Raw genomic sequence first — 25,277 nt, 5'->3', positions numbered from 1 at the left:
CCCTTCTCTTAATAGTTTCTTGCGTGTCCTTCCAGAAGAAATTTATACGTATATAGCCTCATACTATATATACATGAATGAATATAAATGTAACGGATTTTAATATATTTGTTAGATCGATGATTTATTGGTGGTACATTAACTCATTTTCTTAAGATAGAAGTGCCTAAACAGTGTGACAATTGATATGATATTAAAATCTAATAAAACAGATTTGCTCCTTGGGAAAGCATTTATAATAGATTAGGGTTCCTATTAAATACTACTACTTACAGCTAACCAGATGATTTTTTCATGACAGTTGATTTCTGTGGCTATTTTTAACCAAACTTCAGTTTAAAAGGTTTAGAAAAGTTTAGAAACTTACTGATAGAAACTAACCCTTACTTAGATCCTGCATGCCTGTTGATTTCCTAGTCATGTAGCATGGATATATGTCAAATAAAATATATACAGCATGACAGGAAGTAGGGGAAATGACTGACTTGTGGCTTGGTTCTCAGTGTGTCTTTAGTGCTACAGCTTCTTCCCAGCTGTTTTCTTCCAGGCACTCCCACCTGCATTAAAAACAAAAGCCAGAATTTAAGAGCTGGGAGGTGGTGTTCAGTAGCAAGGGCTCCCCTGCGTGGGCTCACTGTGGCCACCAAACTGTTATTCTCATCAGTAAATTGAGATATTAGGTCAGTTTAGAGTAAACATTCAGTAATAACGTGGGGCCCAATTTTCTCTCTCTCTTTTAGAAATTTGATGCTGATCCAGTTGAATTATTTGAAATTCCAGTAAAAGAATTAACCTTTGACCAACTCCAGTTGCTAAAGGTAGTAATAATAGTGTAAAATGTAAATTATCTTTCAGTTTTAGGACTATTTGTACTTGTTTGTATATAGTAATGTTCTCTTTGTGCATGGGGATGACTAGATATATACAGCATGTATTGAGTCTGTGCTTTGGTTTTCTGTTCTGTTAGGAAGAATGGGTTTGTGCTCATCTATCTGTCTTCTTTAACAGTTTCTGTGGACCCCATCTTTTTTTTGCTTTTTTGAAGGAGATGGGCTATAAGTCTTTATAGGCCATAGGGGCTAGCCATAATCTTAGGTTGTCTCTGGTCTGCTTTAGCTCTGTTTTATTTTATACTTGGACTTCGATGCTATTGTTGATTTTTATAACTATGCTACTATCTAAGATCCTCCTGTATTTTACTATGTAATTTTACATGATCCCTCTTCTTATTCTCATTAGATACCTAAATAATTGGTTGATTGAGTATAAACAGTTTCCTAACCTAATAATTTTTATATTCTCCCCTACTTGGGTATTTGATCATGATCTTATGCATATGTATGTAAATATAGAATATGTACAGTGGTAAGTGCTTATTCTTATTAAACTGATGATTCTACATTTTATAATTTCTCCTAACTTGCTAGCTTTTCAAGTTATAGTTCTATTCTGATTACATTTTGTGTGTATGTGTGTTTTCTAGCTCACTCATGTGACTGCACTAAAATCTAAAGAACTGAAAGGTATGTACCAATGTGAAAACACTGTTTTCATTTCATAATTAGCATTATGAATTTCCTTATCATTTTAACTTACTCTTGATGACCTTAATGAATATAAAACTGGGTTATATAAATGTAATTTTATATACATGAAGGCTTTATATGTATTAATTGTCAAATGCATACACATCATGTGTATAGTAAGCATGATTTTTCACTTTTATGAATTTTCTTAGCTTGATGATCAAAAATTCTTTATAATTTTGTACGTATTCATTCTTTTTTTTTAAATTAATTAATTTGGGTCTTAGTTGCGGCAGGTGGGCTCCTTAGTTGTGGCATGTGGGCTCCTAAGTTGTGGTAGGTGGGCTCCTTAGTTGTGGCACACAGGCTCCTTAGTGTGGCATGAAAACTCTTAGTTGCAGCGTGCATGTGAGATCTAGTTCCCTGACCAGGGATCGAACCTGGACCCCCTGCATTGGGAGCACGGAGTCTTAACCACTGTGCCACCAGGGAGATCCCTCTTTCCAGACATTCTTAAGCATTACAAAGTACAGAATGTATCAAGTATAGAATCTGGTTCTAGAGCCAGGAGTTTGAAACCAGCTCTAGCATTTACCTACTGTGACCTCGGTTACTTTATTTAACCACTCTGTGCCTCAGTTTCCTCAAAGCTTGTCCTACCCACAAAATCCCTTTGTAATTCCACTTTACTTTCTACTTCCACAGAATTTAATAGTCTGTGACATTCATTTTAGCCTGGTGTGTCCTTTTTTTAACGCTTTATTTTTCTATATGTCCTGCCTCTTCTGCCAGGATGGAAACCTCTCAAGGGTGGGGGAAATGTTTTTATATTCCCTGAAACATTTACAGTACTCTGGTTATAGTAGGTACTAATTAGATGTTAATCTGCATTTAGGATAACAGGATAGTTGGAATGCCTTTATGAAGAAATTAGTGAGGTGCCAAAGACTCCAAAGATTATTTTCAGAGCATAAATATGACTTTACAAGCTTGTAAATAGTTCATAACTATTAATAGTAAAATCAATTTTACCTTTAATTTATTTGACTGGAAAATTTTACATGATTTAGTTTTTGAATTTGTAATGCACTAGGGTTGGTTATTTTTGTTGTCTTTTTTGTTTTGCTTTTTGTTTGTTCCTGGGTGATTTTTTTTTTTTAATCTTGATATAAAAATTTTTCTCTTTTGGAAAAAAATTCTTGTGTGCCTTGAGACATAATCAATTTTGGATTAAATGGTAATGATACCAAAGACACAATGGTACCTATAGGTTCTCTTAATTTCTAACTTGGTATCTCAAGTAGAAGTATTAGCAAGATTACACAGCCCTTATTAATTCCATTGAGAAATAACAAATCACTGCTTGTGACTTCTTTCTTAAAATTATATTACAGTTTTTATAAGAAAATAATCACTGTTGAGGTCATAAACTGTGATGTTCCTACTAAATGTTGTAAACCAGTCTTCATAAAGGATGCTTATTTTGAAAATGGGGGTTTTAATGGTTAAAATTAATAAATACAGGAGCCTTCAAAAATACTATATATGAAAGGATCTCATAACTACTTCATCCGTATTTTTGCCTTCAGAATTTAGGAAAAGGTCTTAGTGATAAAATGGCATTTATCTACTGAGTTTTTGTAATTTAAATTTTCAGAATCTGTGGTTGAGGAGGAAAATTCCTTTTCTGAAAATCAGCCATTTCCTTCTCTTAAGATGGTAAGTTCCTTAGGAAAACTAGGGCAGGCTATCATTATTCTGTTATATCTGAATAATTTATTTTGATCTTTTAAATGGGCACTAAAAAGGCTGTGTAAAAGACAACATTAATGTAAACTTACGTTTGATGCTTTTTAGAGAAGATACATTCTTGTGAAGTGTGCCTATGGTGCCTTTTTTTTTTTCTGAGAAACTTATTTGCTCAAATGAATAAAATTCCTACCTCACTGGGTTAATTTGGTAAGAATAGGAAATTCACATATTTCTGTATATAAACAGGAAGGAAAGGGCACAGAAAAGGGGTTGGGGAGTGTGACGATGGGAGAGGCATTTTTACAATATGTAAGGCTGGTCCTTAGCTTTTAGAGAGAAATTCCCCAACCAAAGAAAATAAGTACCCTGGTTACTTAAAATGAAATACAGATTTCAAGTATTCACTCTGAAAATGTGTAACAAAAACTGGCATGAAAATTTAAAAACTAGACCCAATTCATAGAGGAATTCCTTTGACAGCGTCAGGCAAGCCTGCGTGGATACCAGATACCTTCTTTGGCCATGCTGAGTCTCCTTTTCTTGCTGGCTCCATTTCCTAATTTTTTCTCTTCTCCACTGTCTTTTTCTGGTGATGTGTCAGGTACAATAGACTTCTTAGGCAAAAATAGGTAATTTCAGTTTATCATGATTATCCACCCTCCAAAAAAGGATGCTACAAGAGACCCCCTAAAATAGACATTGTCTTAGTGCATTTAGAGCATGATTTGTATAAATTTTCAGATATTTATGAAGCCCAGCTAAGTCATTCCTTCTAGTCCAAAATTCTGAAATCGTTTGGTTCTTAGAAATTCCATGATTTCTAGACTTGTGATTTCATAGAACAGAAAAACAGGTTTTTAAAAAATTGTTTATCAAAGGTTTGACAACTTTCGTTTAGCCAAATAAGTTAAGCACACATTTATTCATTCACTTTGCCATCACTATAATTTAATCAGAAAGTTTAAATCCAAAGAAAGGCCAAACGCAATCTTAGTATAAAGGGGAATCCTTCTGCAAATTTGATGTATACCAATCTCAAAACTAATATACACTATTGTCCTATTTTTCTGATTTTGCATTAGTCCAGTAAAATTGTGGCAGGTACGTTAACTAAATAAGGCTAAACATATCAGAGAACAAAGTCAAAAAGCCCCACAGGAGATTGAGTACAACCTGTTTTAGGTACTGTACTTTTCATGCAGCAGGGGCTAGATCCCAGGTCACCAGAGTCCCAGGCTGTGTTCTTACTCTGTTAGAATTCTTTTATTTGCTATTATAAAATTAAGTACCATATATATTATACATGTTAAGTGATTTCTACACTTTGAAATACTGACTAAACAAACCAGCTGCTTGTAAGTTAATAACCAAGCTTCATATTTTAGATTGGATTTTCTAGTTATGCTGCCCAAGTGGTGTTATTGCAAAGTGTGTAGATAATTTAGTTTTTAATTTGTTAATAAATTTATTTTATTTAGTTTTGGCTGCATTGGGTCTTTGTTGCTGCATGTGGGCTTTCTCTAGTTGCGGCGAGCGGGGGCTACTCTTCACTGCGATGCACGGGCTTCTCATTGCGGTGGCTTCTCTTGTTGCAGACCACGGGCTCTAGGCGCATGGGCCTCAGTAGTTGTGGCTCACGGGCTCTAGAGCGCAGGCTCAGTAGTTGTGGTGCACAGGCTTAGTTGCTCCGTGGCATGTGAGATCTTCCTGGACCAGGATTTGAACCCGTGTCCCCAGCATTGGCAGGCGGATTCTTAACCACTGTGCCACCAGGGAAGTCCAAAGTGTCTAGATAATTTAGATATATTGACACTATATTATTTGTTAATTTATATAGATATAGACTTATTTATTTATGAGCCTCTTTAATTTGGAGTTAACATCTTTCCAGGAGGTTATCACTGTGGTGTTAGTTAAGCTTCACCACCTTCACAACAAGCTAGAAATCATGGTTTTTCATATAACCATATCTTAGTAAAGTAGACTGACATACCTGAATGCAATTCAGAGAACATGACAAATGTCTTTAAATTCATGAGGCTGCCTATCTTATTACTGCTCACTTTAGCTGTTCAGTAGTGATGGTGAAAAGGATTTTAGGTTAGGATCATCTTTGCGGTTAGTAGTGATCGATTATCACAGATATTGCTAAAGACTACTGCCTTTGCTATTTAATTTCTTTTGACTTTCTTATTCAACTTAATCATCAACCAGGTTGTCAGTTTGAGTATAAGAAAAGATAGTGGTTTTTGCTGAAGGCACAAAACACTTTATCCTTACTAGTGATATGTTTTCTTATAGTTTGCTTTTTGTAATTAATCCGTTTTTCTTTTTTCCTTCTTATTCTACCATTCATCTCACCAAAAATGAAACAAAATTTACCACCAACAAACACAACTCTAGGTTTTAGAGTCTTTGCCAGAAGATGTAGGGTTTAACATAGAAATAAAATGGATCTGCCAACAAAGGGTAAGTCATTTTCCATGTGGCACATTCTTCGTTCCTCCCTCCCCGTTTCTTGAAATGCATTCATTCCTATCTCTTTGTTTTAATGGAATAAATGAAACTGAAATCGTGGCTTCTTCCAGCAAGCACAGTGCTTGTTGGAACTTTTAAGTAAAGCATATCTTACACTTACACTAATATTTGAGTTCTTAAAAGTAGTGATGAATGTATTATAGCAGAAATTCTAATTTACATGTGTCTCATGTGCACATTAATATGGATGGTTTCTGGGCACACTTATAAAGTGAACAGTGAGAACTCTGGCCAGTCAGAACCTTATAACTCTGATTAGTTTTTGGTTTTTTTAACCCCCTGTCTCAATATATACCTTAAATAATTGCCTAAGCAGTTTTCTGTTAAGTGGCAGTAGCTAGAAATAATTAATCAGGAAAAGAAATTTCTGCAGAGATGTTTTAAATCACTCTGAAATTTAGTCATTCTTTTGTTCAATTATTATTGAAAAGCTGCTATGGGCCAGGCATTTTCTGAGTTCTGTGCTTAAGTAGTGAAGAAAACAGAATAAAGCCTTGCCCTCCTGAAACTTAACAGTCTTCTAGTCGAGGAAAACAACTAACTCTTGGATGTATCAGATGGGGATATGTGTAAATGGATAAGGCTGCATGGTAAGAGGGCTGATTGGGGTGGGGGGACATTGGAAGTAATTAATCCAGGCATCATGATTGGGCAATCCTGGTATTTGTTCTGGTCAGAATAATCTATAACTGCCCTTAAAGCATGTCTTCTCTGTAGCTATTTATGATAAGCCGGTCCTGGCTAACATGTAACATGTAAGTGCACAACCATGGTTTTTCTAGTAGGTGATTTTTAGTTTTCAGAACTTTTAGAATTATTGTAATGACTAATACTTAAAATTTTTAATATTTGAATATCAACAGGGCTCTTGGTATCTTAGCTATAATTAGAAAATTATTTTTATTATTTATTGAGGGCACTTGATATGCCTAAGACTCAAAGAATGAGATTTTTAACTGGTAATTCTTAATTACCAGGGTTTTTTGGGTAGTGAGTTAGCAAACGAAGTGGAGTCTTTTTGTCCACTTACAGTTTATGAAGATTGTATAAAAATATTTTAAAGTCATGGTAGATTTCAAATTTCCAGAGTTTTAGTTTTTATTTTCTTAACCTTATTAAAGCAAAAGTCTTTTGATGTTATAATTGCTTTGTATATAAGTGTCTCTATACCTAATTATGATAATAATTCACACAGGCCTTTGCTTTCCTCATCTGTAAAATAAGAGTTGGACTAGATGTTCTTGAGAATTTTTCCTAGCACTGTGATTCTAAGGTATTTAATGACTTTTGTTTTCCTATTCTTCCATATAGGATGGAATATGGGACGGTAACTTATCAACATATTTTGACATGAATCTGTTTTTGGATATAATTTTAAAAACTGTCTTAGAAAATTCTGGGAAGAGGAGAATAGTATTTTCTTCATTTGATGCAGATATTTGCACAATGTGAGTAATTCAGTTTTTTTCTCCTATACGCTTAGACTGTAGCTAGGACTAAGGGTACAGAGATTGTAGTTGGAGGTGGGGAAGTTCCCAGACTTCACCCCTGATTTTTCTCAGTCCCATTATATATATTCTCTACTGGGATGCCCTCCACACCCGCTGTGTTGTAGCACCTCATGCCTTGTATTTCATTTTACAGATGTATAATATCCTCCTTAACAAATTGTAAGCCCTCAAGGGATTTCTTTTTGCCCATTTCTGAGAATATTTTAACTCTTGTATAGAATAATCTAAATTTTTCTTTTTTTGACTAAAAGGCAATACACGTTAATGGTGGTTGTATCTCAGTAATGAGTATGCTTTTAAAATTTTGTTTCTTTATATTTTTAGTATTTTCTAAAATTTCAAAACAATATATTATGGTTATCTCCCCAATGAAAAGTATTTTTTAAACTGTCTTTTTTAGGGTTCGGCAAAAGCAGAACAAATATCCCATATTATTTTTGACTCAGGGAAAATCTGATATTTACCCTGAACTCATGGACCTCAGATCTCGGACAACCCCCATTGCAATGAGCTTTGCACAGTTTGAAAATCTACTGGTAAGCTATGGTTGAATATTTTAATATTTATTTTTTAAAAATGTTTTAGAGCACTAGTAAATAAAGTTATATATTAATTTAACATCTAATTGGTTAGTTTTGACCTATGTATAATGAGCAGGTAGCTCTACTTAAAATGAGGATATTAAATCTCAGACTCTGAAAAACAGTTAAATGACCACCACCAGCAAAAATTTTCTTGCAGGCCTAGGTTAAGTAAGTTTTGTAGGTTAGTTTTCTGAGTGGGTTTTATGAATCATCTAAAACGGTTAGATTGTAAACTTGTTTGATCGCATAAATTGTAAGAAAAAATTCTAACATTTTCTTTCCCTGTCCATTCTGCTTTGCAGCAGGTTCTTATTAGTTATCTATTTTATACATATAATAAGTTTCTTTTTCATGAGTAACTTATCTTTCTTCTTTTAGGGGATAAATGCGCATACTGAAGACCTTCTCAGAAACCCGTCCTATATTCATGAGGCAAAAGCTAAGGGACTGGTCATATTCTGCTGGGGTGATGATACCAATGATCCTGAAAACAGAAAGAAATTAAAGGAATTTGGAGTTAATGGTCTAATTTATGATAGGTATTTGTTTTTCATGAAAAATTTTCGTGGATTGTTAGAAAAAAAGTAGTAGAATTATCTTAACATTTGTCAGTGGAATTTTTCGAATTTTGAAGTTATACCACAGTCACTTGGGAAGCTTATTTAAAAATTCAGATGACTGGGCCCTAACCCAGATGTATTGAGTCATCTTACGGGTGAAGGTGGCTGCTTTAGACCTCTTCTCTGTCTACACCAGCTTTCTTGGTGATCTCATCCAGTTCTGTGCCTTTTCATACCTTTGTATATCCCCAACTCAAGCCTTTCACCTGACCTCTAAACTTTTATATCCATCTATCAACGCCTATTCTTCCTATAGACTTCCTGATTTCGGTATAAATGACAACTTTCTTTCCAGTTTCTGAGGCCAAATCCCTGGGGTCTTTCATGATTCTGTTCTTTATCTCATACCCAAATCCAGTCAGACAAAATCAAAATCATGTTGATTCTATCTTCGAAATATATCCTGAATCCTTTACTGTTGTCACTCTCCACTAAGCCACATCGTTTCTCAGGCAGATTATGGAAGTAACCTGCTCACTGGGACTGCGTCCACCCATGCACCCTGCTGTCCATTATGGGGGCGGGCAGGACTGAAAACTGAAGTCAGATCATGTTACTGCTTAACCTTCCCCCCCTATTCTGTGTCTCCTAGTGTAAAATCCCACATCCTTACAAGGCCCTATGTGAGGTGATCCCTGCCCCCGCCCCCAATTGGCCTCCTGCTGTTTCTCTTCTGATAAAGATTTCAGGAAAGACTAAAATGTCACCTTCTTAGTAGGGCCTTCCCCGAACATCCTAATTCAAATCAAAACCTCTACTCACAGTGCACTTCCTGACTTTTCTCCATACATTTACCACCACCTGATATATCCATATACATACTATATTTTACTTATTTTCTCCCCAACCTCCTTTCCCACCCCACCCTCAACACACCCACACAAGCAGAAGCTCCATGAGGGCAAGACTTTGCCTGTTTTGTTCACTGCTGTATCACCAGAGGTTAGATGTAGAAGCTCAGATATTTGTTGAACTAATCTTTTCTTTTTAAATAAACTCCCTGGGTGTTTAGAATGTAAGTCTGAGATCTCTGAGAGATGAAAAGGTTGCTCAGTGTAAAGAAATTTTGGGTTAGAGGGAATGTCATTTGTTCTGCTGAGGGGATTAGTGGGCTTGCTAATACTTGAGCAGCATCATAGAAAGAGTAAGTGATGAAATTGTTACCAGGCCTGCTTTAAAAATACAGTCGTTGGATTTAGTTTATATTACTGTTTGTTCTATAAAGTTATATCACTTTCTTAATAAAGCTTTTCCCCACCCCAACTATTTTGTCTGAATTAGTCTGGTTTTAAAACTGCCACCAGGATAATGCCTGCCTTTTAAAGTGTTTGGTTAATACTGCTTTAAGTGGCATGATTCATAGCTCTTTTTAATAGACATTTCCAACTTATTAAAGGAAAATTAAAATTTTTAAATTACAATTTGATGGACGTGCTTTATTTAGCAAATTTTGGGGGAATATTTCTTTGAGGAGGAGGAAGGGATGATTGCAAATATTTTCAGGCAAGAAAAGTATATTGTGAGATTATACTAGGTACGGCGGTTGTAGGGTATACAAATTTTAGTTAGATCCTTCGCTTAAAGGGCCTTACTTGGTTGTAGCCAAACACTGACCTTGCAAGGAGAACAGGAAGATACTATGTGATACAAAAGGCCTTAAAGAAAGTGAGTTCTTCCTGGCTCAGGGTCAACAACAATAATTTTAAAGAGGAAGGATTGAGATGGATTTGGGCGGAGGTGGTGGTTAAATTAGCTTTGACAGGATTTGCATTTTAGGCAGAGGTGCAAGCAGCCACCAGGGCAGGACTGTGTTGAGGTGTGGAGGATGTTGAGGAGGCAGCCCAGCACTGGCCTCCTGTTCAGACCTGATGAAAGGAGAGGTGGACCGTGTTAGAGTCAAGTCAGTCTTTATTATCCTTGGAAGTTTTTTCTTCTTTTTTCAATTTTAGTCAAAGAACTACATATATATATATAATCAACCACACTTATATATATGAACTACATATATGTGTGTTGTGTGTGTGTGTATATTCTTCAAATAGTTCTACAAGACTAACAATAAAAAACAACAGTCCTGGGAATTCCCTGGCGGTCTGTGGTTAGGACTCGGTGCTTTCACTGCTGAGGGCCCGGGTTCAGTCCCTGGTCGGGAAGCTAAGATCCCACAAGCCGCGAGGTGCAGCCAAAATAAAAATTAAAACAAAATAGCAGTCCTTACACCTATCCCTTTCATTGTCTCTAGCTGAATTCCTGTGCCCTAATTTTTTTTGGAACTATTTCTTGGTACTTAAGGTGCTTATGCTGTTATTTTTTCATTATCAAATTTAGACCTATAGAAGGTTTGAATGATAGTGATTCAGAGCCTTTGCTTCATTTTACATGTAGGAGCATTGTGATGTGTTTTAGTTTATCAAAAACCAATTTGTTCTCTTTTACAAAGGCATTAACACAGATTTTACATTTAATCATGGTTTTGTGATATATTATAAGCTGCTATGCTTGATTTGCTGATATTTGGAATTTCTGCATTTGTAGTAATGAGTAAGGTGGCCTTTAATTTACCTTTATCAAATGGTTGTTGTCTAATTTTGGCATGAGGACAATACTTGCCTCGTAGAGTAAATTGAGCAATGTTTCCTCTTTTTATACTGTGTCTGCTCAAATTATTTTTAAAAATTCAGTAACAGACACCCACATTTAAAGAACATTATTATTAGATTTGAACTCCCCTGTGTTCTCCTCTCTAATTCTATGCCCCTACCTCCTCCCTCAGATAATAACTGATAAGCAAGCAATTACTCTTTTTTAAAAGCTTTTAAATTCTTATATCTATTGCTAAACAATGTAACATTTAATTTTTCATGGCTTTAAGCTTTATTTGTACTCTTTTCCTACTTGTTATATCCTTAAAATCAATCCATTTGTTATGTTTAGCTGTAATTTATTCATCTTCATGGCTGTATGATTCTACCACAATTTATTCTACTATTGGAGAACACTGAGGTGGTTGCCAGGTTTTTGCTATTACAGTGTTTGCTGTAAACATCATTGACCAGGTCTCCTATGGTATGTGTATAAGTTTCTTTAGGGCAATGACTTAAACCTTTTGACCCCAAAACCAGTTAGAAATGCATTTCACATTGTAGCCCAGTGCACACATAGATATGTATATCTACAAGTGTGTACCTGAAACTAAATTAAAAAGATAATGCCCCTTGAATATTTTATTTATATGTGTGTGCTTTTTAAATGATTGTGCCACTGGCTCACACCTATTTCAATGCTTTTCTTAACTTTCTGAACTGATTTTGTGACCCACTAGGTCTCTAGTTCAGCATGACAAGGCATCCATCCGTGGGTCAGGCATTGGAAGTACAGCAGGACTATGGGTACATGGAGTGGGCTGTTCTGTGCTCATTGGAGCCTCCTACCAGTTCTCAGGAGTAGGCCACCGATAGTAAATCTGTCAGGTAGAGTGGACACTGAATCAACACATGTTAAATGGCTCAGGGCACTCTGTCCGTAGGTTTCATAGCTGGTAGGATGGGCAGGGGCCCTCCTGGAGTGATAGCCCTGAGCATACGTGCCCACCCATGCAGGCTCCTCCGGTACATATTGTTTGACTTCTTTGGGCACAGATGCCGTGCTGAGCTACAGTTCTTGTGTCAGACCTTCTGTTTCCTTTAGTCCAAATCTTTTTCTCTCTTGCTTTACTGTCATTTTTATGGAACACATCCTTCAGTACCTTCTTGAGAAAGGATGGAGAGTAAATGTTTTTGAGGTCTTGCATGTCTGGAAGTATTGTGGCCAGGCATAAAATTCCATGTTAGAAATCATTTCCTTTAGACTTTTAAAAGCATTTCTCCATCGTCTTCACAATTCCATTGTGCTGTTAAGGAATGTGAAACCATGTTGATTCTTACTCCCTCACATGTGATTTCTTTGTTTCTTCTCTGGAAGTTTGGAGAGTTTTCTCTTTTGTCCCCAGAGTTCTAAACTTTCATAGAGATGGTCTTGTGGGTCTGGTTTTACCCATCGTGCTGGACACTTGGCAGCCCTTTTAGTCTATTGATACATGTCCTTGAAGATGTGAAATAGTTAGTGAATTATTTCTTTGATTTTTATTTCTTCCATTTTTCTGAGTTTGTTTTTTTTTTTCTTTATAGAATCTTTTTGTTGTATATTATACACTCTTGGACAAGACTTAAAATTCTTATCTTTTCTCATATTTTCTATCTTTGTCTTTTCCACTTTCAAAGATTTCCTCAACCTTATCTTTCACTCATCCTATTGAGTTTTTCATATCTGCTATTGTGTTTTTAATTTTCAAGAACTGTCTTTTTTTCTCTGGATTCTCTTTTTTTCTATATATAGTTAAAAAATCCTGTTCTCATTTGATGAAAGTACTATTTGTCTGAAGGCATTAAGGAACTTTTTTAAAAAAAAATTTCTTTTGCTTACTATTTTACCTGTTAGAAGCTTTCCTCAGATATTTAGAAATTCTTGGCTGCTTCTTACGATAAGGAATTAAGATCTAAAAAGCTTGTTGGAGGCTCTGATCGTGTGAATAGGGCTTATGGGATTTTACTATGGGGTGATCTGGGTGACCTGTTTGGTCATACATCTGTCAGTAGATTAAAAAACTTTGCTTTTTGACTGGTCAGATTCCTTGTAGAAGATGCTTTAATAAATTCTGCTTAGAGGATACAGGTCTGGTTTCTTGGAGTCAAGTGTGAGAAGAGAGATGGGGGAAGGAGGGCATGTCTCTGTATTTAGCATGTGTTGTATTTGTACCATCTCTAATATCCCTGATGCTGATGGCCATTTTATAAAATGCCCCAAACTCTCTAACCTGGTCTTGTCCTCCATTCCAGATTTCCTGTTTTAATTCTGGAAATAAACCTTGACCAAGTGGGGTAAGAGCAGCCTCCGCAGCAGGGAGTAAGAGGAAGGGAACCACTTGCTGCTGCTCAAGCCTTCATCCTGTCCTCCCTCTTTGAGCCGCTTCCTTCCCCCCCAGGTTCTACAGAAGTTTGGGGCTGCTTTTAACTCACCCTTTTCATTTTGTCAACTACTGGCTTGTGGTTTGGTCTATCCATTCTGCTAACTGAAACACTTTGTTATTACTTAATCCATCTGTTTTCTAGCTTCCAAACTTCTGTTGTACTGTCTCTTTGGTTCTTCTCATGTTCAGTGAATTTTCTTTTAATACCTTCATTTTATTTTTAACAGAATATAGGGGGTGAACGTAGATGCTTTTGTTCCGTCTGATACCTTGACGCAGAGGTCACTTTTCATTCTCTTATGTATGTCTTTAACAGAAAGTCTTTATGTTAGAATAGTCAAATACTTAATAGAATCAATACTTTAAAACTCTTGTTTAAGAAATCCTTCCCTGCTGTGAGGTCATAAAGAGTTAGTGCCTCACATAAATTGTCTGGCTTTCACATTTAAAGCATGAAAGACCTTCCTTTCTCTGCTGATAGGCAATGCTAGTGCTGCCATTGTCACTTGGGGCTTTTTCTGGACTCTCAACTCTAGGTACATCTGCCAGTACTGCATAGCTTTAGGATAATTTTCACACTGGTGAGCAGTCCTTTATTTTATTTTACTTTATTTTATTATTATTTTTTTGGTGGTGCCGCATGGCATGCAGGGTCTTAGTTGCCTGACCAAGGATGAAACCCGTGCCCACTGCAGTGGAAGCTTGGAGTCTTTTTGTGGGGGGGTAGGTATTTTATTTATTTATTTCCTTATTAGTTATCTATTTTATACATATTAGTGAATATATGTAAATCCCAATCTACCAATTCACCCCCCTCCACCCCGCTTTCCCCCCTTGGTGTCCATACGTTTGTCCTCTACATCTGTGTCTCTATTTCTGCCCTGCAAACAGGTTCATCTGTACCAGTTTTCTAGATTTCACATATATGCATTAATATACGATATTTGTTTTTCTCTTTCTGACTTAACTTCACTCTGTATGACAGTCTCAAGGTCCATCCACGTCTCTACAAATGACCCAATTTCGTTCCTTTTTATGTCTGATTGATATTCCATTGTATATATGTGCCACATCTTCTTTACCCATTTATCTGTTGATGGACACTTAGGTTGCTTCCATGTCCTGGCTATTGTACATAGAGCTGCAATGAACATTGGGGTGCATGTTTCTTTTTGAATTATGGTTTTCTCTGGGTATATGCCCAGTAGTGGGATTGCTGGGTCATATGGTAATTCTATTTTTAGTTTTTTTAAGGAACCTCCATACTGTTCTCCATAGTGGCTGTATCAATTTACATTCCCACCAACAGTGCAAGAGGGTTCCCTTTTCTCCACACCCTCTCCAGCATTTATTGTTTGTAGATTTTTTGATGATGACCATTCTGACTGGTGTGAGGTGATACCTCATTGTAGTTTTGATTTGCATTTCTCTAATTATTAGTCACGTTGCGCATCCTTTCGTGTGTTTGTTGGCAATCTGTATATCTTCTTTGGAGAAATGTCTATTTAGGTCTTCTGCCCATTTTTGGATTGGGTTGTTTGTTTTCTTGATATTGAGCTGCATGAGCTGCTTGTAAATTTTGGAGATTAATCCTTTGTCAGTTGCTTCATTTGCAAATATTTTCTCCCATTCTGAGGGTTGTTTCTTTGTCTTGTTTCTGGTTTCCTTTGCTGTGCAAAAGCTTTGCAGTTTCATTAAGTCCCATTTGTTTATTTTGTTTTTATTTCCATTTCTCTAGGAGGTGGGTCAAAAAGGGTCTTGCTGTGATTTATGTCATAGAGTGTTCTGCCTATGTTTTCCTTTAAGAGTTTGATAGTGTCTGGCCTTACATTTAGGTCTTTATTCCATTTTCAGTTTATTTTTGTGTATGGTGTTAGAGACTGTTCTAATTTCATTCTTTTACATGCAGCTGTCCAGTTTTCCCAGCACCACTTATTGAAGGGACTGTCTTTTCTCCATTGTATATCCTTGCCTCCTTTGTCATAGATTAGTTGACCATAGGTGTGTGGGTTTATCTCTGGGCTTTCTATCCTGTTCCATTGATCTATATTTCTGTTTTTGTGCCAGTACCATTTTGTCTTGATTACTGTAGCTTTGTAGTATAGTCTGAAGTCAGGGTGTCTGATTCCTCCAGCTCCATTTTTTTCCCTCAAGGTTGCTTTGGCTATTCGGGGTCTTTTGTGTCTCCATAGAGATTTTAAGATTTTTTGTTCTAGTTCTGTAGAAAATGCCATTGGTAATTTCGTAGGGATTGTACTGAATCTGTGGATTTCTTTGGGTAGTATACTCATTCTCACAATATTGATTCTTCCAATCCAAGAACATTGTATACCTCTCCATCTGTTTGTGTTGTCTTTGATTTCTTTCATCAGTGTCACATAGTTCTCTGAGTATAGGTCTTTTGCCTCCTTAGGTAGATTTATTCCTAGGTATTTTATTCTTTTGTTGCAGTGGTGAATGGGATTGTTTCCTTAATTTCTCTTTCTGAATTTTCATCATTGGTGTATAGGAATGCAAAAGATTTCTGTGCATTAATTTTGTATCCTGCAACTTTACCAAATTCATTGATTAGCTCTAGTAGTTTTCTGGTAGAGTCTTTAGGATTCTCTATGTATAGTATAGTATCATGTCATCTGCAAACAGTGACAGTTTTACTTCTTCTTTTCCAATTTGGATTCCTTTTATTTTGTTTTCTTCTCTGATTGCCATGGCTAGGAATTCCAAAACTATGTTGAATAAAAGTAGCAAGAGTGGACATCCTTGTCTTGTTCCTGATCTTAGAGGAAATGCTTTCAGTTTTTCACCATTGAGAATGATGTTTGCTGTGGGTTTGTCATATATGGTCTTTATTATGTGTAGGTAGTTTCCCTCTGCCCACTTTCTGGAGAGTTTTTAATCATAAATGGGTGTTGAATTTTGTCAAAAGCTTTTTCTGCATCTATTGAGATAATCATATGGTTTTTATCCTTCAGTTTGTTAATATGGCGTATCACATTGATTGATTTGCATATATTGAAGAATCCTTGCATTCCTGGGGTAAACCCCACTTGATCATGGTGTATGATCCTTTTAATGTGTTGTTGGATTCTGTTTGCTAGTATTTTGTTGAGGATTTTTGCATCTATATTCATCAGTGATATTGGTCTGTAATTTTCTTTTTTTGTAGTACCTTTGTCTGGTTTTGGTATCAGGGTGATGGTGGCCTCGTAGAATGAGATTGGGAGTGTTCCTCTGCAGTTTTTTGGAAGAGTTTGAGAAGGATAGGTGTTAGCTCTTCTCTAAATGTTTGATAGAATTCACTGGTGAAGCTGTGTGGTCCTCGACTTGTGTTTCTTGGAAGATTTTAAATCACAGTTTGAATTTCATTACTTGTGATTGGTCTGTTCATATTTTCTATTTCTTCCTGGTTCAGTCTTAGAAGGTTATACCTTTCTAAGAATTTGTCCATTTCTTCCAGGTTGTCAGTTTTATTGGCATATAGTTGTTTGTAGTAAGTAGTCTCATGGTGCTTTGTATTTCTGTGGTGTCCGTTGTAACTTCTCCTTTTTCATTTCTAATTTTATTGATTTGAGTCCTCTCCCCCTTAATGAATCTGGCTAAAGGTTTATCAAGTTTGTTTATCTTCTCAAAAAACCAGCTTTTAGTTTTATTAATCTTTGCTATTGTTTTGTTTCTATTTCATTTATTTCTGCTCTGATCTTAATGATTTCTTTCCTTCTACTAACTGGGTTTTGTTTGTTCTTTCTCTAGTTCCTTTAGGTGTAAGGTTAGATTGTTTATTTGAGATTTTTCTTGTTTCTTGAGGTAGGATGTATTGCTATAAACTTCCCTCTTAGAACTGCTTTTGCTGCGTCCCATAGGTTTTGGATCGTCGTGTTTTTGTTTTCATTTGTCTCTAAGTATTTTTTGATTTCCTCTTTGATTTCTTCAGTGATCTCTTGGTTATTTACTAGTATTTAGCCTCTGTGTGTTTATGGTTTTTACATATTTTTCCCTCTAATTGATTTCTAATCTCAGCCTTGTGGTCAGAAAAGATGCTTGATATGATTTCAATTTTCTTAAATTTACCAAGGCATGATTTGTGACCGAAGATGTGATCTATCCTTTAGAATGTTCCATGTGCACTTGAAGTGAAAGTGTTATCTGCTGTTTTCAGATGGAATGTCCTATAAATATCAGTTAAATCTGTCTGGTCTGTTGTGTTTCTTTATTAATTTTCTGTCTGGATGATCTATCCATTGGTGTAAGTGAGGTGTTAAAAGTCCCCCACTATTACTGTGTTACTGTCGATTTCCTCTTTTATAGCTGTTAGCAGTTGCCTTATGTATTGAGGTGCTCCTATGTTGGGTGCATATATATTTATAATTGTTATATCTTCTTCTTGGGTTGATCCCTTGATCATTATGTAGTGTCCTTCCTTGTCTCTTGTAACATTCTTTATTTTAAAGTCTGTTTTATCTGATATGAGTATTGCTACTCCACCTTTCTTTTGATTTCCATTTGCATGGAATATCTTTTTCCATCCCCTCACTTTCAGTCTGTATGTGTCCCTAGGTCTGAAGTGCGTCTCTTGTAGGCAGCATATATATGGGTCTTGTTTTTGTATCCATCCAGCAAGCCTGTGTCTTTTGCTTGGAGCATTTAATCCATTTACATTTAAGGTAATTATCGATATGTATGTTCCTATTACCATTTTCTTAATTGTTATGGGTTTGTTTTTGTAGGTCCTTTTCTTCTCTTGTGTTTCCCACTTAGAGAAGTTCCTTTAGCCTTTTTTGTAGATCTGGTTTGGTGATGCTGAATTCTCTTAGCTTTTGCTTGTCTGTAAAGCTTTTGATTTCTCTGTTGAATCTGAATTAGATCCTTGCTGGGTAATCTTGCTTGTAGGTTCTTCCCTTTTATCACTTGAAACATATCGTGGCACTCCCTTCTGGCTTCCAGAGTTTCTGCTGAGAAATCAGCTGTTAACCTTATGGGAGTTCCCTTGTATGTTATTTGTCAGTTTTCCCTTGTTGCTTTTAATAATTTTTCTTTGTCTTTAATTTCTGTCAGTTTGATTACTATGTGTCTTGGCGTGTTTCTCCTTGGTTTTATCCTGTATGGGACTCTCTGTGCTTCCTGGACTTGGGAGGCTATTTCCTTTCCCATGTTAGCGAAGTTTTCGACTCTAATCTCTTCAAGTATTTTCTTGGGTCCTTTCTTTCTCTCTTCTCCTTCTGGGACCCCTATAATAAGAATGTTGGTGTGTTTAATGTTGTCCCAGAGATCTCTTAGGCTGTCTTCATTTCTTCTCATTCTTTTTTCTTTATTCTGTTCCGCGGCAGTGAATTCCACCCTTCTGTCTTCTAGGTCACTTATCCGTTCTTCTGCCTCAGTTATTCTGCTATTGATTCCTTCTAGTGTATTTTTCATTTCAGTTACTGTATTCATCTCTGTTTGTTTTTTCTTTAATTCTTCTAGGTCTTTGTTAAATATTTCTTGCATCTTCTCGATCTTTGCCTCCGTTCTTTTTCCGAGGTCCTGGATCATCTTCACTATCATTATTCTGAATTCTTTTTCTGGACAGTTGCCTATCTCCACTTCGATTAATTGTTTTTTGGGGGTTTTATCTTGTTCCTTCAACTGGGACATAGTCCTCTGCCTTTTCATTTTGTCTGTCTTTCTTTGACAGTGGTTTTCCTTCCGCAGGCTGCAGGATTGTAGTTCTTCTTGCTTCTGCTGTCTGCCCTCTTGTGGGTGAGGCTGTCTTAAGAGGCTTGTGCAAGCTTCCTGATGGGAGGGACTGGTGAGCTGGGTTTTGCTCTGGTGGGCAGAGCTCAGTAAAACTTTAATCCGCTTGTTTGCTGATGGGTGGGGCTGAGTTCCCTCTCTGTTGGTTGTTCGGCCTGAGTCAACCCAGCACTGGAGCCTACAGGCTCTTTGGTGCGGCTAATTGTGGGCTCCGTGAGGGCTCACACCAATGAGTACTTCCCAGAACTTCTGCTCCCAGTATCCTGTCCCCATGGTGAGCCACAGCCGCCCCCCCGCCTCTGCAGGAGACCCTCCAACTCTAGCAGGTGAGTCTGATTCAGTGTCCTGTGGGGTCACTGCTAGTTTCCCCTGGGTCCTTGTGCGCACACTACTTTGTGTGTGCCCTCCAAGAGTGGAGTCTCTGTTTCCCCCAGTCATGTTGAAGTCCTGCAGTCAAATCCCGCTGGCCTTCAAATTCTGATTCTCAGGGTATTCCTTCTCCCATTGCCAGACCCCCAGGTTGGGAAGCCTGACGTGGGGCTCAGAACCTTCACTCCAGTGGGTGGACTTCTGTGGTGTAACTGTTCAGTTTGTGAGTCGCCCACCCAGCGATTATGGGATTTGATTTCATTGTGATTGAGCCCTTCCTACCATCTCATTGCAGCTTCTTCTTTGCTTTGGGGTGTCTTTTTTGGTGAGTTCCAGTGTCTTCCTGTTGAGAATTGTTCAGCAGTTAGTTGTGCTTCTGGTGCTGTCGCAAGAGAGAGTGAGCGCATGTCCTTCTACTCCACCATGTTGAACCAATCCGGAAGCTTGGAATGTTAACCACTGGGACTTCCGGGGAAGTCCCGAGCAGTCCTTTTCATCTTGATCTTTAGTGCTTTGAAGTCAGAACTGGGTATGAATTCCAGCTCTACCGTGTAGTAACTTTCCATCTGTCAAATGAGGCATTGCTGATTGATTAACTTGGAGAGAAGATACTTGAAGAATCACTAATAAGCTACAGATTTCATATTCTATCAATTTATAATCAGCTCTTTTGCTTCAGGGGTACAAAAGGCAGTGCTGCTATTCAGGATTACTGGAAAGACTGGGAGAAGAGAAATATTTTTGAATAGAACTGATGCTTATATCTTTTAAAGAAAAAATAAAAGGACTCTGTAGTATAGGTGTTCTAGGCATTCGGTAAGCAAATTCTTCTGAAAAGGTTAAGTCAGACATGTCCTAAGTAAACCATAAAATTACCCTATTTTATGTTTTGTGTTTTTTTCATCACAGGATATATGATTGGATGCCTGAACAGCCAAATATATTCCAAGTGGAGCAGTTGGAACGTCTGAAGCAAGAATTGCCAGAGCTTAAGAGCTGTTTGTGTCCCACTGTTAGCCGCTTTGTCCCCTCGTCTTTTTGTGGGGAGCCTGACATCCATGTGGATGCCAACGGCATAGATAATGTGGAGAATGCTTAGTGTTTATTGGGCAGAGACCATTCGGGGCATGCATCGCTGTTCTGGGTATTCACTTTTCATCACTGAGCATTGTTTATCTATGCCTTTTAGGTTTTCAGTCCAGTGAAGCAATAATGAAGTATTTTAATATTTCACTACAGTTCTTGCTAGAATTTCAAGTATTCTATTTAAATCACTTGGCCAGGTATAATTACCAGTCAGTCTCTTTACAATGAAAAAATTTATTGGTTGGTAAATATTTTAAACTAAATATGTAAGTTATAATGTTAAACAAATATTCATTAAAAACATAACACTTTGAAATTAACTATACAAATATCTCATATTTACACTTATTACAGCTTTTCATTTGATCAGGTCTGAAATATTTAGCACTCAAGGAATATGACTATGCATAATTATACCTGACCATGGGAAAAATAAGTACCTCAAATGCATGCATTTGCACTGGTGATTCCAACTGCACAAACCTTTGTGCCATCTGTGTATTTTTCACATGAATTGACATTCACACCATTTTCATTCAGTATGAACCTTGAGGCTGCTGCCATTTCCCCACTTAACCAAACCAATGCCTGTGTAAATAGCCTAGAGGTGATCCTTGAAAACTTGTTTCATAAATCTTTCAAAAGTTGTTTTGCATAAATATTAAAATTTCAGAAAGCTGCAGGGTAACTTAATGTATAAAATATTAGAAGTATGGATTGAGGACTTAGTACAGTAGATGATAATGTATAAATTCTGTTCAATGCATGCTTTTTGTTTTAAGCATGAGATAGTACACGTTTACTGTAAGTCCTTGCATCTGTGGTGCTAGGTGAGTGTGAGAAGGTGTCAAGGACTGAAAAATAATTTGTTGCCTAAAAAAAAAAGAAAAAAAAAGCCCATTTGTAGGCATTTTAAATATGCTTAAGTGTCTCTCACTACCTATTACACACCGTTGCTTTGTGGGTTTGTTTTGTGTGTGTTATACAGTAGTTAAATCTCTGTGCAGAGAAATAAATGTCCTGAATTCTTATATTGGTATTCTTTATTGGTTTATGAATATCATGCATGTAATTTATTTAGAAATGCAGAACATTCTATTAAATGTATATGCATGTTGTTAGGATTATACCAAGGTTTCTTTCATTAGAAGCAGATTGTTTTGGCATAACTGTAACTTATGAATGAATGTTGAATAAAATACACAGATTTATTTTCTTCATTATAAAATGAAATTTCAAGAAGGTGTTACTTTTGTAGCATTGGTTCTATATTATTACGAGAAATTGGAATTTAGTGTCTACCATGAAAGGATGGCTTATTTGCATTTACCTTTTATTGCATGTTCCTCACTAGGCAGTTTATTCATGTATTGACATGATTTGGTAGTAGCTGAGAACCTGAAACTTGGATTATATATTTGTATCTTTTTATTTTTTTAAGCCAAGCAATGCAGCTTTGGTCAGATCTTAATTGTGTGAAGATAGGCTTTAAAAGCCTATGGTATTGTGTTTGTAACACTGATATTTAATGGAAAATAGTTTAGGAAATGGAGTCTTCTGCAGGGGTTTTATATACTTTTCTCATGTTGAATGAGATTTTCCAACACTTGGTGTGAATTAGGCACTTTTAGAAAACTCCTGAAAAAGAATTACTTTTCTTGATCTGCAGACCTGGTACAGTACAATTACCATTACCTTACCATAACTTGATTAGCCATATGTGTATTTCAAGTCGTGTTTGTTTGCTCCTCCCCTGTGCCTTTCCAGTTCCAGCTCCATTTTGAAGACCTGCAGATCATGAAAGAACAGGAAAGGAAGTGATGTGGGGGTCAGTTTCCTGAACTGTGTAATTTGCTGAGAAGAGCTTACAACCATTGCTTATGACAAGGACAAAACCTCACTGCTCAGTTTCTTTCCTGTCTCTTCCTGACCTTATAAACACCAGGGTTAGTGGATGATTAACTCATAGCAAGCAGTGGCTCTCATTTTTATAGGACTAGGTCCTGGCTTCCATATCACTAGCTATTGCCCCGTATACTCTGCTCCAGCTACACTGTACCTGTACCAGGCCCTAGCCACGCCATATTCCTACACTACTTCCTGTCTGTAGCCATGTGACCTCTGCCTGGAAGCCTTCTTTTTCCTTGATACCTTCTCCCTGCCAAACTCCTTAAGCCATTCATTGACCTCTCTCCGCTGCACCCTTGCCAAAACTTAAGAAGGGATGAATCCACCTTTTCTACTCCATGGCCCAATGTTCATTCCTTGATCATGCCATGTACCATAGTACATTTTAGGTAGACATAGTTGAGGTTTGTCTCACCAGGCTGCAGGCTCTTCAGGGGCAGGGACTTTGTCTTACAAATTTTTATTTCCACAGTGCATGGAACATAGTAGAAACTAAACTTTGGAATTTTAGGGATAATTTATATCAAATGTCTTTTTGAATTAAGAGATTTAGTTATGTTTACCAAGAATGTAAAGTTTGAATTGGTTTACATTTGGCAGTTGGAACAGTTTATTGATGTCAGTTTTAAATGTAGAGGTATAATGTTAAATTATTTTATATTTTCTGGAAACTGAGTGAAATGTTTGATAAAATGCTGCCATTGTTCTCTGATATTTTCCACTGTCCGGAATTACGTACTGTAACCGACTGGATGTAGATGTGAGGAATACAGCTCATTGCTGTGTCAGTGGTGCCTGAGGGCAGCCACAGCCACCCGTGACCTCACTCCCATTGCTCCTTGTGACACTCGTCTTTCTTCCCTCTGAAGCCCATGCTTAGGCCTACCTCAGCACCGCTTTCCTTGTCTTCCTTCTGCATTCAGCTCAGGTGCCACCTCTTCCAAAAAACATTCCTCAGCTCATGATGCAAACAAGTACAGACAGCCTCTAAATCTTACCACTTTTTTTTTTCAGCCTGGGTTATAAACCCAGACAAGTTAACTGACTTACCGGGTTGGGACTAGAACTGGGCTTTGTGACTCCTAAACCCGTGTTCTTATACGACGCTGCCTTCTGAATTTTTGTGGCATTCTTTAGCATATGCTTTCTTGTAGTCCCACTTTTTATGTGCCTGTTATATTTCCCTAATAAGATTGTAAGCCCCTTAAGGGCAAGGACTTCTTTGCATTTCTAGCACTACCATAGTGTTCTATACTTAGTTATGAACTAGATAAATAAATGGTGGTGAATACAATCCTAGTTTCCTAACTCAGATTGTTTCACAACATACATACGTTTTCGTACGGTGTACGTGGCCGTGTTGTCTGGAGTGTGTGTGCTTGCATGTGCATGTATGTTGGCATGTTTACACATGGAGTTCTCACTCCACCCGTTTCTTGGGGTCACATAGTTAAGGGGTTACCACAACCAATTTTCTACTCCATGCTGAATGGGGACAGTCACGGGAATAGGTGGCAGATAAGGTACAGTTTTCCCCCAGGCCTTGTCCCTTTCTAGGGCAATACACCTAAATCCTGCAGCTGGTGGCCCTTAAGTGAAGCAGGTACTGCCTCGGATAGAACTTGCGTGACCTGTGGGGGGTGCTGTTTCATGAGTCCTGAGGGACCATCATTGTCCTTTGTGCCTTGACTCTCTCTTCACATCTTGACTGCATTTTGCTTTTCACGTTATTCCTGGTTTGGTACGCTAGGTTGACAGTGGATTCCTGTTAATTGAGATTTGGATACAAGTGATTTACTCCTTTATGTTTTAGGTTTGGATCATGTGCTTTTGGGGTAGAAAGCAAAGTATGAATATTAGAAATACTGTATTTGGTGTTCATGAGTGAAAATTTGTTGAAATATCTCTTAGTGGGTTTATATAGTTTGAGAAATGGATGTGAAATGTTTAAAAAGTAAGAGCATATGATTAAGATCACATGAGTATGTGTTGGAGGTAAGGAAGAGAGCTCATGGATTGGAACAAAGACTTCATTAGGCTCTCAAGCCCTTGCAGAATGGGGTGGAGGTCAGGAGTTGTGAAGCCAGTTTGGGCACAGCCTTTGTAAATTCAGAGGCCAGAGTATTATTGTGTTCAGAGAGGGTCAAGGGGCCATCCCAACAGTGGAAAGGATTTTGGGATGTCAGAGGCTTTGCATCCTTGCAGGAGGTAAAATTTTATTGGTGGTTTTAAAGAAAAATGACATTAAGATGAAATGTGTTTTCAAATAATGAAGAAAGTAATATTAGTACAGGAATAATAATAAAAGAAGTACAGAGATTAATTTGTCTAGTCCTCTACTAAATTGATCCAAACATACGTCTACCTGTTTCCTCAGAAAACAGAAACACAGGTGGGATGGGTGAACTTCTGAAACTTACTTGCAAAGCCAAATTATATAATTTCACAGAAAGAAAACTAAAACCTAGTAAAAGTTCCATGGCCTCCCATGATTTCAAATGTGTCTCTCTGCAGCCCAGAGCTCTCCTAAGCTCCAGATTCGTATATCCAGCTGTCACCGCTTCTCCACTTGGAGGTCTAATGGGCATCTCACATTTAATGTACCTCAACAAAGCTCTTTTTCCCTCCTTTCACCAAACCTGCTCCCA

General features: G+C 37.2%; 1 protein-coding gene across 2 annotated transcripts in view; it reads left to right on the top strand.

The window, feature by feature from the left end:
• Window positions 1–23,923, top strand: part of GPCPD1 (glycerophosphocholine phosphodiesterase 1) — a 62,986-nt gene extending 39,063 nt beyond the window's left edge. For both annotated transcript variants that reach the window (XM_068566114.1, XM_068566115.1), the window contains 8 exons: window positions 741–818; window positions 1,484–1,523; window positions 3,184–3,245; window positions 5,682–5,747; window positions 7,128–7,264; window positions 7,728–7,863; window positions 8,290–8,450; window positions 20,545–23,923. In XM_068566114.1, the coding sequence (XP_068422215.1) occupies window positions 741–818; window positions 1,484–1,523; window positions 3,184–3,245; window positions 5,682–5,747; window positions 7,128–7,264; window positions 7,728–7,863; window positions 8,290–8,450; window positions 20,545–20,734 (870 nt within the window). In that variant the 3' untranslated portion in view covers window positions 20,735–23,923. The remainder of the gene's footprint in view (window positions 1–740; window positions 819–1,483; window positions 1,524–3,183; window positions 3,246–5,681; window positions 5,748–7,127; window positions 7,265–7,727; window positions 7,864–8,289; window positions 8,451–20,544) is intronic.
• Window positions 23,924–25,277: the final 1,354 nt, after the last annotated feature.

The sequence above is a fragment of the Eschrichtius robustus genome, chromosome 16 (genome assembly GCF_028021215.1).
Source record: "Eschrichtius robustus isolate mEscRob2 chromosome 16, mEscRob2.pri, whole genome shotgun sequence".
NCBI lineage: Eukaryota > Metazoa > Chordata > Mammalia > Artiodactyla > Eschrichtiidae > Eschrichtius > Eschrichtius robustus.
Note: the sequence above shows the minus strand (reverse complement) of the source record. Positions and strands in the feature narration are given on the sequence as shown.